We start from the raw sequence: 21,333 nt of genomic DNA on the forward strand, positions 1-21,333 counted from the left end.
TTCCATTTGTTTCTTGGATTTAAGGATCCAGTTCTTTCCATAAGTTTGGGAAGTTCTTATCAACTACTTGTTTACATATATTCTCTGTTCCCTTCTCTCTTTCTTCCCCTTCTGGTATGCCCATTATTCTTATATTGCTCTTTCTGATGGAGTCAGAAAGTTCTTGTAGAGTTCTTTCATTTCTTTTAAGTCTCAAGTCTCTTTCTTCTTCCATCCCTGTGATTTCCAGATTTCTAGCTTCGATGTCACTGATTCTTTCCTCCATCTGGTCAACTCTCCGACCTAAACTGGCTGTTTCATATGTCATTTCTTTTGATTTCTTAATCTCCAGAAATTCTATTTGGTTCTTTTTTAAAATTTCAATCTCTTTTGTAAAATACTCATTTTGTTCTTGATTATGTTTCTGAATTCATTAAACTGCCTGTCTGTGTTTTCTTGCATCTCATTGAGTTTTTTCAGAACTGCAATCTTGAATTCTCTGTCATTTAAGTCACATATTTCCATATCTTTAAGTTCATTTTCTGGAGACTTTTCAATTTCTTTCTGAGCTGTGTTGTTGCCATGGCTATTCATGGCAATTGGTGATTTATTATTTCTCTTCCTAGACATCTATAGGAGTGGGTTGTGCAACAGGTTGATAGAAAGAGGTCTTTCTTTTGCTTTCCAGTAGGTTTTGGGATAATGTTTTATTTTCTGTGTGACTGCAGCCGTTTGTTCTGTCTCACACTGTAGTGTTATGTTTTCTGTGCGCTATTCCGGCTTCTCACACAGTGGTGGGATTCCCTGGAAGGCGGGAGTCTCCTCTGTGAACAGTTCGCTGGGGTCACAAGGCCCTGCTTCCGTGGGGAAATGCGGAGAACTTCTGAAGTTTCAAAGCTCTTCCTGCACCAGATTCAGAGCCCCTGCATTTCAGCAGTTCTGTTTATTCCTGCAGGGGTCCACCCAGATAGGTGGGGACAGGGGTGGCACCGGTGGGTTGTGAGAGATGGCCCAGAGCAATGGTGGTGACAACCACCTCAGCGGGTCCTGCTTCCACAGCTCCCTCCTCTTTGCTGGAAGTACTTGGGCTGTGAGTCCTTGACTACAGACCACAGTTCTCAGAACTGCAAATATTCTGCTCTTTTGATCTGACACTGCTAGTGTTCTGCTTCTAGCACTGGGCAGGTGGGGGCGGGTCGAGCTCTGGGAGGGCTGGGAGGGGGCAGCTAGTCTCAGTGTCTAAGTCTTCCATTCTTTACTCTGCAGTGAGGGCTTACCACTGTTTTCATCCTTCTTCCCTCAGTCTTTGCTCTGAGGTCTCTGCCATTAACGTTGGGTTCAGCTGTGTTATATGCTGTCCTCTCAGCCCTGTGGGCCATAAGTGGAGCCCTAGTAGCACGAGTTCTTTCCTCTTCTGTAGCTGTACTAGTTCCCGGACTCAGGGAGCTCGGAGCACTAAGCTAGGTCTGGGTCCTGAGCCTGCATGGCCCCGTCTCCGCACTTCTCCCTTCTCTCCTCCACCGCTCGAGCAATTTGTCCACCTGTAGGCTATTGCAGTAGTACGCCCCTTAGTCTAGCCGGTCTGCTGCGCAGGGAGTCCTTTGTGGAGTGATAGTTGTTCAACTTGTTGTAAATTCCAGGGAAGATTTCAAGAGGCACACCTCACACTGCCATTTTCACGACATCACTCTTTCTTTTTTCCCCTTAACTTTAGGAAGTATTGAACATGGTGACTGAAAAAAAGAAGGGGCTGGGAAATACATAGTGATAGTTAAATTTTCTTGGGAGGTTTCCCACAGTGATGGAGCTATGCAATTTGGTTAAGGGTAAGGAATCTTAATGTGACTTTTACATTACATCAGTGGGTCTTTTATAATACTCGTGCCTACGTGAAATCTGTAATGGATTCATTTACTTATTGTAATAGTCATGAAATCTTCCTGGTACATTTCAGTTTTTAAAACTATGTAGCATGTAATATATAGTTTTTATTTTATTACACTTTGTATTTTGGTATCACATAGTTGGTAGGCGTGAGTGTTTTCTCTATGTTTTTTTTTCTTTTTTTAAGTTATATTCAGTTGACATTCAGTATTATTTTATATTAGTTTCAGGTATTCTGGGTTCATCATTTAGACTAAAATAATAGAAACTTTGAAAATTTAGAACTCAAGTTCTCTATCTCAAAACCCATATTACAAAGGGATTCCACTATGTCCTCAATCATTACATTATGAATATATTTAACTGTCTTCATCTAATTGAAGAGTACATGTTTTGCTTAAAATAATAACTAATTTTAGAAGCAGAGGTTCTTAAACCATATACTAAAATGTCAAATTTCAGAAGGTTTTTAGTTTCGCTTCTTAAATGTAAAATTTTTCATTTCTGTTATAGTTGACATTCCATGATGTCAGCCTCAAGTATACAGCATAGTTGGTAGGCATTTATATAATGTGAAAACTGGTACCCCGATTAGTGTGGTATCCCTGACACCGTACTTAGTTATTACAATGTTATTTACTGTATTCTCTGTGCTGTGCTTGACATCTTCATGACTATTTTATAACTGCCACTTTGTACTTCTTAATCCTTTTTCCATTTCAAGCATTCCCCCAACAATCCTCGAACCGGGCAACGATCAGTTAGTTCTCTGCATCTATAAGTTTGTTTCTCTTTTCTATGTTCATTTATTTTTTATGCATATCACCAATAAGTGAAATCAGGTGGTATTTGTCTTTCTCTGTCTGACTTTTTTCACTTAGAATAATACCCTCTAGGCCCACACACGTCACAAACGATAAGTACTTATTGTTTATTACAGACAAGTAGTATTTTGTTATATATATGTCCCACTTCTTCTTTATCCAAGATGATGGATCCTTTGGTTACTTTCTTACCTGGACTATTGAAAATAATGTGGCAATGACCATAGAAATGCATATTGCTTTTCAAATTAGTGTTTTGTGTTTCTGTGGAGGAAAACCCAGAAGAGGGACTGCTGTGCCACATGGTACTTCTATTTCTAAACTTTTGAGGAACTTCCATATTGTTTTCCATTGTCTGCCTGGATTTGCAGTCTCACCAACAGTGCACGAGGACTCCGTTTTTTTTCATATCCTCACCAACACTTGTTGCTTGTTGATTCATGGATCATGGACATTCTGACAGTTGTGAGGTGGTAGCTCATTGTGTTTTTAATTTGCATTGCTCTGATGATTAGTGGCACTGAGCATGTTTTCGTATGTTTCTTGGCTATCTGTGTGACCTCTTTGGAGAAAAGTCTATTCAGGTACTCTTCTCATTTTGTAATAGCATTGTTTGTCTTCTGGTGTTAAGGTTTATGAGTTCCTTATATGTTTTGGATGTCAACCCTTTATCAAATATATCATTGGCAAATATCTTCTCCATTCACCCGCTCGTGACTTCATGTTGTTGTTGGTTTCCTTTGCTGTGCAGATATTTTGTAGTTAGATTGTCGTGTATATGGGTCTTGCATTCTTAACCATTCAGCTACCTTATGTCTTTTCTGGAGCATTTAATCTATTTACACTTAAAGTAATTATTTGTAGGTACATAGTTATTGGCATTTTATTATTCACTTTTCTTCTCCTCCTCCTGCTCTTCCTCCTGCTCTTTTTCCGTCTTCTCCTCCTTCTCTTCCTCCTCCTCCTCCTCCTTCTCCTCCTCCTTTTTTTTCTCGTCGTGGTTTTACATTTCTTGTAATAGTGGTTTCCTAGGGCTGAACTGCATCACCTCCTTTTTCTCTGGCAAGCTCTTTACCTCTCGTTTGATTCTAAATGAGAGCCTTGCTGGATACAGTGCTCTTGGTTGTAAATTATTGCGTTTCATCACATTTCTATATTTCTTGTCCATTCCTCTGGCCTTCAGATTTACTTTTGAGAGATCACCTGACAGTCTTACGCGAGCTCCCTTGTATATAACTAACTGCTTTTCTCTTGCTGGTTTTAATATTCTCTCTGTGTCTTTACCTTTTGGCGTTTTAATTCTGGTATGTCTTGGTGTGGGCCTGTTTGGCTTTATTTTGTTTGTAACTCCCTGTGTTTCCTACACTTGTGTTTCCTTCAACAGGTTAGGGAAGATTTCCGTCATTATTTATTCAAATAGGTTTTCAATTCCTTTCTGTCTCTCTCTTCTCCTTTTGATAGCCCTACGAGTTCTGTTACACTTTATCTTGTCCCAGAAGTCCCTTAAAGTATTTTCTCTCTCTTTTTTTTTTACTCATAATCATTTTTCATATCTCTTTCTTCTGTTCTGATTGTGTGTTTTCTGCTACCTTGTCTTCCAAATCACTGATTTGAACGTCTGCCTCAACCAAATCTGGTGCTGATTCCATCTATTAATTACTCATTTGAGATGTTGTATTTTTCATATTTGACTTTTGTTAATGATTTCCATGTCCATTTTTTATGTTTGCTGTCTCGGTTGAAGTGTTACAACGTTTATCTATTTTTCTCCAAAGTTCACTGAGCGTCCTTAGAAGTAGTATTTTGAACTCTGTGTCTGGTAGATAGCTTGTGTCCATTAGTTCTTGTGTTTAGTTCTTTCTCTAGAGTTTTTTCCTGGTCTTTCATTAGAGAAATGTTTCTTTCTCTCTTCTTTTTTCACTGCATCTTTATTGTTGTTTCTCTGTATTCTGTAGATTGCTAATTCTACTCATCTGGACAGTATTACCTTACATACCAGGTGTTGTGTGTGGCCCAGTGGTACAGACCCCGGTTACCTGAGCCTTGTGTTCCAGAAGCTCGTGTGGGTGATGTGTGCCCTCCTGTTGTACTTGAGCCTTATTGCTGTTGGCACATCTGGGTGTGGAATTGACCCTCAGGACGACTGGCTGTGACTACAGTAGATGAACCCCTGTGTGTGGGCTGACCCCACAGAGTGAGATCGGCTGTAGCAGGGCTCTGGTGTCTGGTCAGTCCATGGCTTGGGCGTGTCATTTGTGAAGCTAATTTGGTGCTGTTCTGGTGTCATTTGAAGCTGGTCCAAGGTGTGTTGGATTTGGGGCCTCTTGGGAGGGACTGTGGGGCAGGCCCAGGTCAGCTGCTGCTTGTGCCCAACCGGGAGCCACCTAGGGGAAGCTACAAAGTGACGTGCTGTGGGTAGCTGCGTTTGTGAGTTTGTAGGCACCTGCGAGGCGCTATGTTGTGAAGCAAGACAGGCTGATGGATAGGATCCTAGAAAGAAACGGAAGTCCTCAATATCATAAATTGCAGCCCGAGTGGCTGTTGTAAACTAGAATTGTGATGATGCAACACCTCTGCTTCCTGAGTGACTCCCCATGACGTGAGGGTAGAATTCATCTGCTAGCATGACACGTGCCTTCTTTGATTTGGTTCTGATTCTGCAGTTGTCTCTCCATCCCATTCTCAGAGTTCCAGGCTTACCCCATTCTTCTTCTGCCCTCACCTACAATATGTTATTTTATACGCAGGCTTTTGCGCCCGCTGCCCTTTCTGGACTCCCCTTCATGGTTTCCCTCAGTACCTCGTATGTCTTTCAAGATGCAGCCCTATTTTTGCAGCATCTGGTACAACTGATTGTTGTTTCTTTTGTGCCCGTACTATACTTTCTTCATCTGAGGTGTAGAACTGGAGAGTGGTACTTTTCTGTTCTGATTGTTTTCACGAATTGTAATATATCGACCCCTACTAGAATATAGGACAAAAATCTTTCATTTCTATTTCCAGCTTTCCCTGGGTCTATGCCTATGATTCGATGGCTACGATAGCGGTTTGTTGTCTTACTGACTGAAGGACTGAGTGAGCGAGTGAACGAGTAAATGAATACGATGTTTGCTGAAGTTGGGTTTTTCTTTTCTTTTTTTTAATAGAAAGAAGCAACCAAGCCGCCAATTGGAAAAAGAGAAAATGGTGTGGATATTATTGAAAGTGCTCCACAAGAGCAAACAAAAACTGTTATCTTGACCTCTGTTGATGGAGCACACCAAAATTATACAAGTGATAATTTAGTGACTATCTATGAATTCTTTCTAGCTTAAGTGCTGCTATACACAAATCTAACACGTGTAGATCCAACTGTGATTTTCATTTCTTATAAGCATTTGTTCCTGTCTTTTTTGCAAAAGTATCCCCATTACTAACAACTGCTTCTTCTTGCAAATGCTTCGGCCCCCTGATATTCTTTTCTGCTATTACTTTCATGTAAATATTCATGACTTGAATGTGTATTTAAAATGTGTAGTAATATATGTTCACATTAATGTTCTGTGACTACATTTTATAGTTAAAATATCAGCATTAAGATTCGGAAAAGGAGCTGTAAAATCATGTTGGGATTCTGAGGTACTGTAATTTTTTATCATTATTATTTTAAATATCACCATTCAGTGATGTTAAAACGTAAAAGGTATGCTTTGACTATACTTTCTCACCTCTGCATTTCCCCACACTAACTATTTTCTTATGGTTTAGCCTATAATTAATAAAATACATATGTGCTTAATATAATGAGACAGCGTAGTACAATTCTGCTAACTTGCAAGGTTCACTTAAGGCGGTCGGTGTAGAATAGTATAAAACAAGAAGTCTTCCAAGTCATAAGGAATCAGTTGGGTTCTGAAGTTAAGTTTACCTAAAAGCTAAAGCATTATTCCAGCTTGAAGTATGCCCAAATGCTTGATTATGTGGTTTTTATGGTTGTGTAAATGTCCTAATGAGATTCAGAAAGAAAGAATTTGGAATTTAGGGTTTTTTATACCTTGGAACTTGAAAAGATAATGCCTGATACATGAAAGTATTATTGTATTGGTATTCTCAAATAGATCTGCAAGGAACTTTTCCAGGGAAGGAAGAGCATTGTTAATAGTAATACTGTGCAGGATTATACTAACAACAATCGGCTGAGTGCTGCTTTAATACACAACAATTGTCTTGTTCAGTTAAAATAGCATGCATTGAGTATCTTGATGGCAACCATGCTTGTAGTAATAGAAGTACAAAGTAATGATGAGCCAATGTGAGATGACAGCTGTGAAAAGAGACAGGAGGAGTGTGATCTTCTGATATAGGCAGCTGCTGCCTACTGGTGTAGACACTGTGTTTGACGATAAGAACACACTAGAACCCTGGATGGGTCACTTAGTAGCTGTGGGATCTGGGGGAAACTTCTTTTTAACCTGTCGGATGTCAGTGACCTCATTCATCATAAAGGTACTTATGCCTACCTTTCAGGTATGTGGAATGAACTAATGTGGTAACAAATGTGAAAACACTTTGCGAAGTGTAAAGGGAGCTATAGAAATGTAAAATCAATGATCACAGTGGGCGGTAGTGACTTACCAAATGGTGGGGACACTTTTTGTAAACCTGAAGGACAATCAAATGGCAGTAGTGTCAAGAACAGAGTGGAAAAGTTAGAAGGGGCATGTGGATTTCTAATCTGGGGGATGCTAAACTTCAGGAGACTGTGATAGGCGATACCCTGTTGATGTGTAGTGTTTCGGTACTTGAGGCTCTGTTGGTGCGAGCTCAGTGTTTTGACCTGAAGTAAACGTCTGTGTGGGATAGTGCCACGTGAAGCATGAGAAGGACCCAGTCATGTGAAGGTCTAGGAGTGAAACCTGCTGGGCAGGGACAGCAATGGATCATGTGGGTTCATCATTTTATTCTAGTGTCTTGGAATGGTCAGGAAGCAGGAAGAGGGCTAACCAGCATCAAACCATTTTTATATTTGTTGTTTGTGTGGAAAAGAAATAAACTGTGCATGGCAGATGCCTGGTACATTTGAGATGGTTAGTAAATAAATGTTCTTATCTTTTCCTGATTAGAATTTATTAAACTTTTTTGAAAAGTTGCATAACTATATATAACGTTTTCCTATTATTTATTTAAATATAATTTAACGAAAAGCTTTCTTACAGCTTTGTCATTCTATTTAATCATTTTTCCTATCAAAATTTTTATCAAATAAGAGTTTGGTTTTTCCAAGCTCTTGTTGACCTAGATGAAGTAGGTTCTAAAATGTTCTATTTAGACTCAACAGGACATACACCAAGGTTTCTTACCATGTCAAGCAAGTATCTTGTTTTAACACTAAAAAAACAAACAAACAAAAATAATGTATCATTAGAAATATTTCAAGTTATAGGAAATACACTTTTCAAGGTATTAGTTCGGTGCAAGAGTAATTGCGGTTTACAAGGTTTAAAAAAAATTGCACAAACTGCAGTATCAGTTGTACCAAACTAATATTTGCTTAAATACATATTTTTCAAAAAGTCCTTTTCTTGGAGATTATAACATTAATATTGTTATCCTGAATTGTTAACTAGAGATTGCATGAAGTGTCCATTAGTTACTAATCATGTTGTTTCCTAACCCCTTCAGCCGAGCATTGAAGTGGAAGATCCTGTTCCTTACAGACCTATAGGAATGGACGATGTGCAACCCTTCATACCAGGTACACTTTGTAATACCAATTTAATTTTGGGAAGGAGTACGCAAGGACATGTGACATGCTTGCAGTCTTCTCTTCATCATGCCTTTTTTTTGTTACAAATTTAATGGAAGGATTTGACATAAATAACGTGATGTCATTCTTAGTATCGGTGTTTGAGAAAAGGTATTCACAGGAATAAGAAAATGAGATTTTAAAACGGTGACTTCACTAAGATAGTTCTCCGTTTGTTCGATACCCTAAATGTCCCAGTTTGGAATCCCTGTACTTAATACGGGTTACCAATGATCACACTGGAAGATTTTTCCAGCGTTTTCAAATGGTCATTTGAATTTTGACGTTTACCCAAGTAAGCTTCAGTTGCTACCATGACAATTGTTTTTAACTTTACTTCCTCTTAGTGTTGTAACACTGATGGTCTTAAAATCAGATGTTCTGCTGAGCATACACTGGCTATGTGTGTACATGTGCCTATGGTGTCTTCGATTATTAAAAATGGGAGAAGTAATTAATGGTAATGAATATTTGATAGACACAATCTTTGAAAATAGGAATTCTGAAGCTTTTGTGCCTTGGGATGCTTTTATGCTATTAAAAATTATTGAGAATTCCAAAGAATATTTTTAAGTCGGTAGTCTCCATAGATAGTTACAATATTAGAAATAAAAACTGAACAATTTAAAATACGAGCACACACAGTCATGCATTTCGTGAGCCATTGGAGCTACGACCCAGTAACCATAGAGCTATGATGTCACCATCAGAGCTGTGATATCACGACTGTGGAAAACTCTACTGTACACTTAGAAGAGAATGAGAGTGAAAATGGCAAATGACATTCAGTATTTCTGTGAAAATAGCTTTGACCTTTTCGGGCCCCTCGACTGACAGACCTTGGGACTTCACGGATTCTCACATGACATTGGAAACCACCGATTTAAATGACCTAGTTTGATCCCATTTTTCCTTGGAAACAATAAGGTCGCCCAGGACTGTAATTTGTCATATGAATATCTGTTTATCTAAGGTTTAAAAATGAATTCTGAAGATATTGGAGCATTTAGAAAAGACCATTTTCTTATAATAAATAGTTTCTTATTTGAAGTAGTACGATTCATTAAAAGTTTTTGTAAACCCATGTTTGTCATGCATATTTAAACTTAAGATAAGTGGTTACACATAACTTTTGACAGTAACAAAAAAAATCATACCCTTCACCATCTTAACTATTAAGAAGGAAATATTTAATTGGAAACACATTATGTAATAGAAATTGCTGCGTGACAATAGTTAATTAAACTTACCTATGTAAATGGCAAGTATAGGACACCTAAAATAAAATGTATTCTGAAGGAATAGGTGTTTGGGGGAAAAGAGGACGTGTGACTGCTTCTCTGAAAAAGGAAGTTTTACAAGATAGTCAACTTTGTGTTATTTTTACATCCTAATAAATGAAAACTTAATCCCAGAATTCAGATTGGGATTCTACTTCTTTGACCTCCAATCATGAAACTGGTCAAAGATGCAGGGATTGGAAATTTGGTGATAAAAGGCCATTTGCATCACACTCCATGAGCAAAACTCTGTCAGCATCCACAGAGTTTGGACAGATGACCGTAATAGATAAACTAGAGACTCAGATTGTAGGTGTGTTTCTGTTAGGTAATTATAGGCTCCATGACTTGAGTGAATCACAGCTACCAGAAAACAGAGAAAGCAAAGAAGGAAATAGAGAAACAGAAAGTGTTCAACTCTAGCCCACCTCTATGTAGGTTGATCGTAGTTCTGACTTTCCAACAGTCATTTTGTGGCAAAATCTACTTCATGTTTACTCTGTTTATGGAACTTAACAGCCAAACAGAATGACTTTTAGCAAGACATTGGCATTCTTCCTGAACCACAATAACATATGGAAATAAGAAAGAGAATGAGGTGAAAGCGTGATTTCCTTTAGACTAGTATTTAGCGTACTCTGGGGAGTGGGCAGCAGAATTATACTTAGAACATTAGGACCAGATGGGAAAACTTCATAAAGATCTAAAGGTTGCCTAGTGAAACAAAACATAGTTTCTTAGCTTTAGTTTCATATTCTGAATTCAAAAGTATCAGTTAAAACTGTATGTATTGTAAATGAAAAAGCACCTTCCGAAACCAACAATCAAATATTTCTTGGATTTTCTATGGCTTTATATATTTTAGAATTGACTTTCCCAGCAGTGATGGGAATCTCAGCTGTGTCCGCAGTCTGTCTCCTCTTCTCTGTCTTCTTCCTTAAACCCCAGTGCTGAATCCTCAAAGGTGAAAAGAAATTTTCAGAATAGTGGAGGAAAACATTTCAGATATAAGGAAGGGTGATGATAAATGCATCAGAAGTAAGTCATTCTGGAAACAATGAATGACATTGCAGTTGAATCTTAGGGTGTTGTTCAAAAGGTATATTACGAGGTAGAGAACAGAGTATATAGTGCAACTCGATATGTTTGTACTGCATTTCTAAATTGTAGGTTTTTTTTTTCTGATTGTTTTTCCATCGATGTTCAATGAATGAATTTGTGGATGAATTTTTGACATGTTTGTATGCCTTTCACTTTGTGACATCTCATATTTCCCAAATGGTTTGTTAGCTAATTAGAAGTGTTAGCTAATTAGAAGTATTTCTTAAGTAAAGTAAATATTCAGGAAAAGATGACGCTTAATTTGAAGTCTCAGTTGATAAGATGTTATTTTCTGTATTTATAAAGATTATAGCTTTTATCTAATTGTTCTAAGCAGTTCGTTTTAACTAATACATAGATTTGTCAGCAGGACAACACCTAGGAATGACATCAGAGGAAGGACAAGCGAGGCTTGATGGAAATGAAAAGAACTACACACATGTATGTGGAATTTAATTTTAAATTTCTAATATAATATGGTTTTCTGTGCTTTAATAATATAATAGAGTCCAATTGAAATTACCTTTCATGCTAGCCTTTTAGAGTCAAAAGGTCATAACTGAATGATATTTATAACATTTGAACTAGTTACAAAACTTAAAATATTGTTAGAAACTATAGATATTCATAGCTCAACTTTATCTTTGGATTGAGGCAAAAATAATAATAATAAAGTCCTGAATGTTGTTTGCTCCTTTAATTTTTATAAGTCCCTTAAATAAAAAAGAAAGTAACATCAAATATTGAATCACATGATGAGACAGTTGAAATTATGAACCATGTAAAAATGATGGCCACTGATTCAGGCTCACGTGAAAGGAGTCATGGTTTTCAGGGGTTCAAAATGTGCAGTTCCGTATGGCTGGTCACTAAGGCCAAGGTTAGAGATGGATTCTTTCTTGTGACCTCTGTGTAATGGACTCTGCGTCTACATTGAGGGAGAGAAAGGGGTCATGCACTCAACTCAACTGCTTTTTAAGAGAATCACATCTTCTCAGGATGGAACCTTTGGTTGTTAGGACACAAACAATAACTTTCTAATATCTTTCCTTTCAGTGTAGGAAATCAGTAAATATGATTTAATTTTTTGTCTGCTCTTACTAGTGGGTATTGAATAAGTTAGAATTGGATGCAACAGATAATTATGTCAATGTATAACACAATGTGTAACACTCATAGTGTATAATGTGAATTAATATTTAGGAATTTACTTCTCTTACTGATTGATGTTAATGATGTGGGCTTCTAATTAAAGTTTGCCTATTCTCCAGTTATTAATCTTTAAAAAATATTCTTAAATTCACTGTAGGGGCTCACTATTTAAGACATGGTGAGGTGAACTATTTTAAATGAGAAAGCCTCTGTGACATTAAAAATCATCTACTATTTCATTTTTTGGGTGGATTTAACATATAACCAATTGTTTAGTTCAAACAGTGACAAAATTAGTTTTGCGGATTCATGTTTTTCTTCTAATTTAGACTAAGGCAAGTTATTTTTCACTTTCTAATTAAAGTCCGATAATTTGGGAGTAAGTAAACGTAGATTAAGATTTTTAACAGTTAAATTTTAGTTATATTCTAATTTTTCTTTGTTCATATTCGATTCTCTAGCTTGTACAAGAGGAAAACAACACTTTCCCGAGAACACTTTCCCGAGAACAGGACAACAAAATATTACATGACACAATTCTGACCAATTGCCTTCAACAACAAAAGGAGACAGAAATAAATCTTAAGAAAATGAATTCTGAGGTATTTTGTTTAGTCATTTTCAAATGTGTGTTTATGTACATATTTTAAAAACCAATGTTGTACATATGGGAATTGTAGAGGATTTTAAAAGTGTGTGTGTGTGTGTGTGTGTGTGTGTGTGTGTGTATGTGTGTGTGTGTATTTTAGGGAGAGTGACATTTTTGGTCCATTGCAATAAATGATATTCTTGATTGAAATCCTTTTATGTCCAACAGTCAAGTAGTGACGTTCCCAATGTGTCATCTAAAGGGGAGGTTTTCAATACTTTTTACAGGGATCAATGAGCTTTCTACAATCTCAAAACTATTGTTACTAATAACAGAAGTTTCAATTTGAGGCAGTGATTTCATCCCCTTGCTGTATTAGTAGAGAGGTTAGTTTTCACTTCCGCTGATTGTAAGGAGTAGAAGTATAGCCAGTGCAGAGACCGTCTTTTAGATCTACTTTTGAGAAAAGGAACAATTTGTTCCAAGTAGAGTCCTATTTCAGTGCTAGGAACTTTTGAAGAAAATTGTATGCCATGATGCATACTCAGCGATAATTTATTGGTGAGTATTTTATTCAAAGAAGTCAGTGTGTTTTCCCCTATTACACATTTATTTCTCCTTTAAACATTATGAAAAGGAAACAACACTTAAGCAGCAGCAAATATTTTCTAACAATAATTTTCTATTTTCTAAGAAGAGCTCTATAATTTTTAGCCTATTTACCCTGAGTTTTTTTTTTTTTTTTGAAATCTAAGGCTTCTTTTGAATTTATATATTTACACTAGAAGAGCAGCAAGCACACTATTGTAGAGTCCAAAGTCCTGGGAAAAAATCCTGAACTTGCTCATCTTTGTAATCATTCTATTTGAAACTGTGATAACGAAGAGTTCATTGATGTATAAAGAAGTGCTTAGCGTAATGCCTAGATTTATCAGTGATTAGTAGATTTCATCTTACAACTGACTCTGAAAATATTAGAAAAGTAGAATATCTTTTGAGTATTCTTGGGAAAAAAAATTCTAGGAAATGTAATCAGTCCAAATGTATGCAGAGTGAATACTCTTACTGTGGGATAGGTGTATATTCACACGGTGACCTCTATTTTAAAATGTAGTCAGACTTCTTAATCTTCCATTTGATGCCTTCTGGGTTTGCTGCCTTTCCAGTTCTGAGACTCTTAAAATGCTCTGATGATTTTAAAATTCTCTTGTTCACTTTCATGGATTCAGCATCTTATATTATTTTTTTTTTAACTTTGGGGAATTTATGCTTATATAAAGTTGGAGGTTTGGATTCAACATTGTATTTTCCCAGTGGGATATCCACTTACTGCCACCTTTTCATTATATAAACATTTAGGTTCTTCTTTAATTTCAGAGGATATCATGATATGTCATTTCATTGAGTGCTAGCTACAAGTCTCCTTTGTTTTACTTAGGATTCTGAGAGTTACGAAAGAGCAAAAGACCTGTTGCATGAAAATCACGTGTTGCAGGATGAAATCGCCATACTAAGACTACAAAGGGACACACTCATAACTCAGAAGCAGGAAATGGAAAAAAAATACTTTGAGGACACTGCAAATGTAAAAGAAAAGAAGGACCGTCTTCAAAAGACAGTAAAACAGAATGACAAAACGCTAACAAAAAGAGTATTTGAATATAACAGACAGCTTAATGTCCCAACAGCTGAGAATACAATGCTGAACTCTCAACTGGAGAATGAAAGACAAAGCAAAGAAAGATTGAAAACAGAAGCGGAATCCGACCATCATCATGAGTTTAGTAAGCAATTAAGACACCTACAAAATCCTTTCCAGGGATTAAGAGATAAATGCTTGCATTTCGTGGACAACATCGGGTTTGCTGTGTGTAACCTAAAAGAAAACAGTGAGATTCATTCTCAGCAACTTCCTAAAGCTGGAAGTAAATCCAATAGCTTAGACACTGAGCTCCCTCACGCAAGATACGATGTCAGAGAAAGGACATTGGTTGCTGAACCTGTACTGAAAGACCTAAACCAAACTCAGTGTCAAGAGGAGGAAATTGAACACATGAATCAAAGGGAACAAGGAAAAATGAACCCGTATATTGGAAAGCTGGAATCCCTAAAGGAGGAAGGATCTGACCTACAGAGTGGAAACATGCTTCTTCGAAGGCAACTGGATGATGCGTTCCACAAAAGTGACAATAATGAAAACTCAGGAATGAATATTGAAGAGCAGCTTCAGGGGCTTAGAAAAGTGCGTCAAGCTGAATGTGAAAAACAAGATCCAGTGGTGAAAGAGAGCCATGAGGAGTTAGTCAGCAAATTGAATCACTTGAAAGGAAGAATGTGCCAGTATGAAAACGATATATCAGAAAGAGAGGTAAGTATCCAGAAAGATAGTTTTCAGATTTCCTGAAAGAAAATTCAGTGTTCAAATATTTGATGATGGCTAAATGTTGAATCTAGCAGAATATTAAAAATATATAGATTACAAATGTATTTGCTCTAACAGCTTAAAAGCGTCCATTGTATCCAGCAAACAAAACTTAGACCTGTGAGGAGCTTTACTTTGAGTAAAGGCATTGTGTTGACTATGAAATTTTAAGGTATAAATTGTTATTAGATACATATTGATATGAATGATTTAGTCTTATACTGCTACAATAATAATTTTCATCTTTCTGTTACCACACTGTAATACCATTATGAAGCAGATAAATGGAAATGCTCCTATGCAAACAGAGTTTTTAGAGATAAAGGTTCAATTAAGTGGATTACCTAGAGAGTTAATTCTAGATTTCCCACATGAACTGAAGTGTAGATGCTGTCCCTTTCCCTCAGTAGTTTCTTCCACATTTTAGTTGGTATAATTTTGTTTTTATTCATGTCAATTTGATATAAATTGGAACTATTTCAGTCTCAAATAATGTATTCTTAGGACCTGTGACCTCTTTAAAGGCAGCTAATTTTTCATTAAATCATAATTTGGGACAAATGTGAGGAGTTTTATCAAAACTCTACTTGATTTAATCTTCCCACTGCTATCTATAATTGTCCTTGAATATTTTTACAAATTCATTTTTCTCATCGCAAGGCCCATTTACTATCATTTGGACATAAGTTTGTCCATTTCAAAGAGAATTTAGCAGTCTCTGATTTATTAATTTGGCACTGGGTCTCCATTTTCAGACGAGTGAGGGGAGGCAGGATTCATGTGTAGCAGGGAGAGAGGTCCAGGCCATGAAGACCACTGGAATGAGTTCGCTTTTCTTCTAAGATACAGGAATCTGTTGGAAGGTTGTGAGCAGTGGACTGCATATGTGAGGACCTGTGAAGTCAATTTAAGCCTGTGATAAAAAAAGGGGAAAACATTCCACAATGTATACTTGACGACCGCTAGTCCCACCGACATACCAATTTCCCCTTGAGATGTCAGTAGATTGTTAAGCTTTGCTGCTTCATCAGGGGAAGTGGAGAGTGGGGCTGAATCTGTTGTTCAAGTAACCTACGTAATAGTGAGTGGGCAGCAGGATAACACCTTCTGTGTCTTACCCAGATTCAGTATACAGAATTGTGTCCAAAAGAAGAAAAGAAGGTGAACTGATGCATGGGGTGATCTTTTTCGAGTTACATATTATATTAATATGTTAGAGTTAGCAAATTTTAACATAATTTAATAGGTGTGTTTATGAGATCACTAACAGAATCATCTTCCTAGGTGCTTGGGAGACGATTTCAACAAGAGCTACCTGACTCCACAAAAAAACTGTCTATGTCAGAGGCTTCACTGGAGGATAGATCACGTTACCGTATGAATTCAGAAGCTGAGACACAGGATTTCAAGACATTAGAGCAAATCAGACATCAGGTATGTGTGAAATGTAACCTGTCAACAGTTCATCTATAGTTGATTAATATAAAGTGTTTTAAGATCCTGATTTTCAAGGGCAGCTTTCTTTTGTGTTTTCGGTGTAATTAATTTATTATAATTTTATTGTCTTTATAATGCACTTCTTCCTTAAACTCTGGCTTCTATCCTGCTATTTGCAACGTATGTTTTTTCTTATATCTATACCCTTGGTAACGTTGAGAAATAGGCAGCATTCCTCATAGAAATCGAGAGACTTTCTTCCTACTAAACAATATTTTGTAGTGATATCTCCATTACCAGGATGAAGCAGCCATTTAAAATCAGAAGATAATGCTTACTAGAACGATTCAGAAATTTGTCTTATTTCTTATCATCACTTTTGTAAATGGTTACAGCATTGGTATATATTTCATGGACTTCAAACTAACTTGTACAGAAAGTTCATTATACAAACCAGTTGAAGTAGGCATTTCCTTCATTTTGTTTTCATTTTTGAAATATTGTAAAAGTGTAGAAATATGTTGATCATTATAGTATGCACACCCACAATAGAGAATTAAGAAAATAATCCAGATTCACTATATTTGTGTTTTTTTAATCTTCATTGGGATGCAATCCCCATATCATATTTCACCATTTAAAATATACAATTCAATATCTCTTGTTACATTCAGAGAGATGTGGAACTATCACCACAATTATAGAACATTTCCATTACCCCCAAAAGAAACCCCACATCCCTTAGCTGTCACCCTATCTTCCTGTCTCTCCCAGCCTCAGGCAACCACCAATCTACTTTCTGTCTCTGTAGATTTGCCTACTTTGGATATTTCATGTAAATGGAATCACACGATGTGAGGTCCCTTGTGACTCGCTTCTTTCACGTAACATCACGTTTCCAGGGTTCCACCGTGTTGTAGCACACATCAGTTGTGAGCTATTTCTTCCTATTGCCCAATGTTGCTTCACCTTGTGGACAAAATACTTACCCATTCATCAGCTGATGGAACTTTGTGTTGTTTCCACTTTTTGGCTGTTAATAATTCTGCTATGAACATGAGTTTACAAGTTATGGTGGGAGCCAGTGTTTTGATTTCCCTGCCCCCCGGATTTCTGGCTCCCAATCTGGCCTCTCCATGAAGCTTTCTCTCACTGTTTGAACTCTCATTGAACTCGTGTTCCTCAGCACTTGTCAGATAGTCTGTGCAGAGCAATCAAGCCCTAAATTTGACATAGTTTCAATTTTTCATGAGAGAGAATTCTGTCTTTCTAAGTATAACTTTGTCTAAGGGGAAATAGTATTTGATATGATGGCACCTATCCTTGCATAAATTGAAAATGTTTTCTTCAACAGTTGTTAGGATAAAATTAAATATTTTATACCAAACCAATACTTCCCCTTGGAGACATTGATATAATTAAACTTTTATTCTGAAAGTATTTCTCACAATTATATATAAAACTGAAAGCACGAATCTAATAGAAAATTGTTCAGTGAAATGCTCATGTTCCCCCTCTCCATAAAAATAAAAAACTAAAATAAAAGGGAGCCAGCCCTTCCTGTCTACAGCCAGCCAGGGTGTACAGGTGGATAGCACATTCTAACTACAGCTCTGAGGACGGCTTTTCTGATCTGCCAGAGCGTGCTGCTTCCATCTGCTCCTCTGAGTTCTGACACATCCCCACAGAACCAGTTGCTGGGAAGGAATTGATTTGGAAAGTTGGCTTTAGCACTAGAGTCCGTTATTTCCATATCAGTGGCTTTACCCTGCCTCTCACGGTCATATAAATTGTATGCTCAATCCAGGAGGTGGTATTTGCATTGTAGTCCATACTCATTATGGACTACACTGAGTATACATAGGAACGTATACATTATTACAAGCAGAGAAAATGTACTATTGGCTCTTGGAATTGGTAAAAGGATTTTAGTACTGGGGTTATATTCTGGGCTTAATGCTCCCCATTTTTTGACATTGCTGATAGTTTGATGAATCATTTCAGTGTAACTGGTGTAAGAGACCACTTCCATTCGCATCCCATCTGTGTAAAATATCAAATTTTATTAGAACCTAAAATACAGCAACAATAATGCTAACTGCAAACCCTTTGATTTTACTGTGTGCCATGTCCTTTTCTATTACATATGTTCCCTAATTTAATCTTCCCAATATCTCAGTGAGGTAGATGCCACTATTGTCTCATTTTATACATGAAGAAACTGAGACCCCCAAAATTTAAGTATTTTGCTGTCGGTGCCTGCTGACGAGACAACAGTCCCTGAAGTGGGGAGTGAGGATTGAGAAAAAAGAAGAGAGACAAAGATGGGATCGGGAGGGCAGGCAATTCTAAGTGGACTGATGCAGTTCTAAGTAGAATGCCTCAGTTCTAAGTAGAATGCCTCAGCCCAAGTTTATTTTTGCAGCTTATATACTCTGGGCATCAAAAAGTAACAGAACTGTCTGCAATCTAGTAGTTACAATGTTTGCATGAACAAGGGCTTGTTTTTTGGCCAGCTCCACACTTCCTGACCTTGTCTAGTTCTGTGTTCTCAAAGTAGCAAGTTTTGCCTTGCTGGGAGCACAAACCACTCAAGGAAGTCAAAGGTTCAACATTTCACAAAACAACACCTGCTAGCACTTCAGCACGGTTTCCCACATTTTGCTCAAGGTTACCCAGCTAATAACTGATGGACTTGGGATAAAAACCCAGGCATTTTGGCTCTTATTTAGTTACTGCCCCTCAAACTATTCCATGACTATCTGACTGCCCCCAACAGTAGCCTGTTAACTTTCATAATCACTGGACTAGCCTGGTAATTCACGTATGTGAATATTTAAAATTAGAGTTGATGGGATGCTTGGAATACAGTATGTTTGATTTCTTGGGTCATTTGTACCACAAGGTATGATAATTAAGTGTGAGAACTCATTCAAGCAAAAGTGCTCCATACCTCGTTGCTGAATATCACTGCGGTCACAACGGTCCCTTTGGGAAACTCTGCACCAATGCCACCGCCTAGTTCACAGTTCAAAGCACATTGGAACTCTTTTTCTAGAATGGCCATCATTGCTGTCATCATATTACCCTTGATGTCCTGAATGTCATCAAATAGTCTTCCTTTCCATATTTTCTTTATCTTTGGATAATGACATATTTAGTCACTGGGGACCAGATCAGGTGAGTAGGGAGGGTGTTGCAATACAGTTATTTGTTTACAGGCTAAAAACTCCCTCAGACACAGTGCCCTGTGAGCTGGTGCATTGTCGTGATGCAAGAGCAATGAGTCGTTGGCTAAAAGTTCAGGTCATCTTAACTTTTTCACACAATCTTTTAAGCAATTCCAAAGAGTAAACTTGGTTAACTGTGTGTCCAGTTGGTAGAAATTCATAATGAACAGTCCCTCACATATATATAAAAAAAGGGGAGCAACATCATTGCAACAAGTTTGCGAACTTAATTGTCAGATGTCATAGATCATCAGTAAACATAACTTTTTCTTTATTTTAGCTGCAAGAAGCAGGAGCTCGACATCCAGAGGATGCACGATGCACTGAGAAGATGCAAGATCACGTGCAAAAGTATAAGTTAAAGCAGCACAGAAAATAACTTGAGTATTTATAAAGCAGATGTGTAGTGTAGTATGACTATTAGATCAGTTATAACAATAAACACATGAGTGTGAAGCTGGGTCAAAATGTCAGCTTTGAGCTACCTTGAAAAGAATAATTTGTGTACATTATCTCTAATTTTGCATATTATGCAAAATTCACAACTAGAAAAATAGCACAATTGCCAAATCATGCGCTTTTCAAATTGTAAGATTTTATGTAGTTGCACCTTAGATATTTGTTCAGTGATTATGTGGTATGCTTTAAAGTCAAGGTGTGAGAATAATTATGTCAAAATATTCACTTTAGGCTTGCAGCTGAAAATACTGACCTAAGACTGACAAATAAAAAGCTAGTGGGCATAATCGAACAGCTTCTCAGGCACCTGTCAGGTACAAGTTTGGTAAGTGAATCTCTTCATTTCTGTCATACTGCAAAGGAATTTCTATGTCTGTCATAGTAGCATATAAGGATATTTTAGACAATAAGAACAGTCTCATTAATAAAAGTACTGTATTCATGTTGATACTACTTGCTGGGAGTAACGTAATTCCTCTCCACAGAGAAAGAAATCTCAGTTCATAAAATTAATGATTTTTGTAGTAAGATTTTTATAGAAAAAGATTGTGATAGTCTAAAGGCAACATTTGATATACACCATGTTTCATTTATCCTTTCGTGTGTCCAACATTTGGGTTTTTCCAACTGTTGGCTGTTGCTATTTATGCTGCCACAAACATCGGAGTACAAATATCTGTTTGAGTCCAGGCATTTGAGTAATGATTTGATCCAGAATTCTAAATTTCCCTTGAAATCTAAACCCTTTAGTGAGATTTGGAGAATGAATTACTTTTAATGTTCTAATTTGTTTTCTTCATCATTAACGAATACTGGGTCATTAGGCAAATGTTTCCTGAAAAGAATATACTTTTCTCTTTGTTGGATTTTGAAAAAGAAAAGAGATGCCAGTGTAAAAGTAGAAATGAATGCCCAATCAAGTCCTTACATAGTAACATAGTGCTTCTAGCTTTGCAAGTTTAGAAACTAATCTTTTTCCATTCACTTGAGTTAATCATACGCTTTTAAAAATTTAACAGTTCGATGTCAGAAAAGATTGATGTGTCATCCAGGATGACAATTTCCTGATGGACAGTGAAAACCGTGTCACTATCTTTCCTAAGCAGAACAACATTCCCCTGCCATCCTTCTGTCCTCTGTAGGAGAGGCTCCCTAGGATTTCCCATCACAAGATCGCATTGTGACCCCTGA

General features: G+C 37.1%; 1 protein-coding gene across 1 annotated transcript in view; it reads left to right on the forward strand.

The window, feature by feature from the left end:
• LOC308502944 (uncharacterized protein) overlaps positions 1-21,333 on the forward strand; it is a 171,627-nt gene that overhangs the window by 82,914 nt on the left and 67,380 nt on the right. The window contains exons 22-30 of the mRNA XM_081080747.1: positions 5,834-5,960; positions 6,247-6,305; positions 8,349-8,421; positions 11,224-11,294; positions 12,467-12,607; positions 14,033-14,962; positions 16,301-16,450; positions 19,964-20,034; positions 20,374-20,467. Of these exons, the coding sequence (XP_080936873.1) occupies positions 5,834-5,960; positions 6,247-6,305; positions 8,349-8,421; positions 11,224-11,294; positions 12,467-12,607; positions 14,033-14,962; positions 16,301-16,450; positions 19,964-20,034; positions 20,374-20,467 (1,716 nt within the window). The remainder of the gene's footprint in view (positions 1-5,833; positions 5,961-6,246; positions 6,306-8,348; positions 8,422-11,223; positions 11,295-12,466; positions 12,608-14,032; positions 14,963-16,300; positions 16,451-19,963; positions 20,035-20,373; positions 20,468-21,333) is intronic.

Source organism: Rhinolophus hipposideros (genome assembly GCF_964194185.1).
Source record: "Rhinolophus hipposideros genome assembly, contig: SUPER_9_unloc_1, whole genome shotgun sequence".
In the NCBI taxonomy this organism is placed as follows: domain Eukaryota; kingdom Metazoa; phylum Chordata; class Mammalia; order Chiroptera; family Rhinolophidae; genus Rhinolophus; species Rhinolophus hipposideros.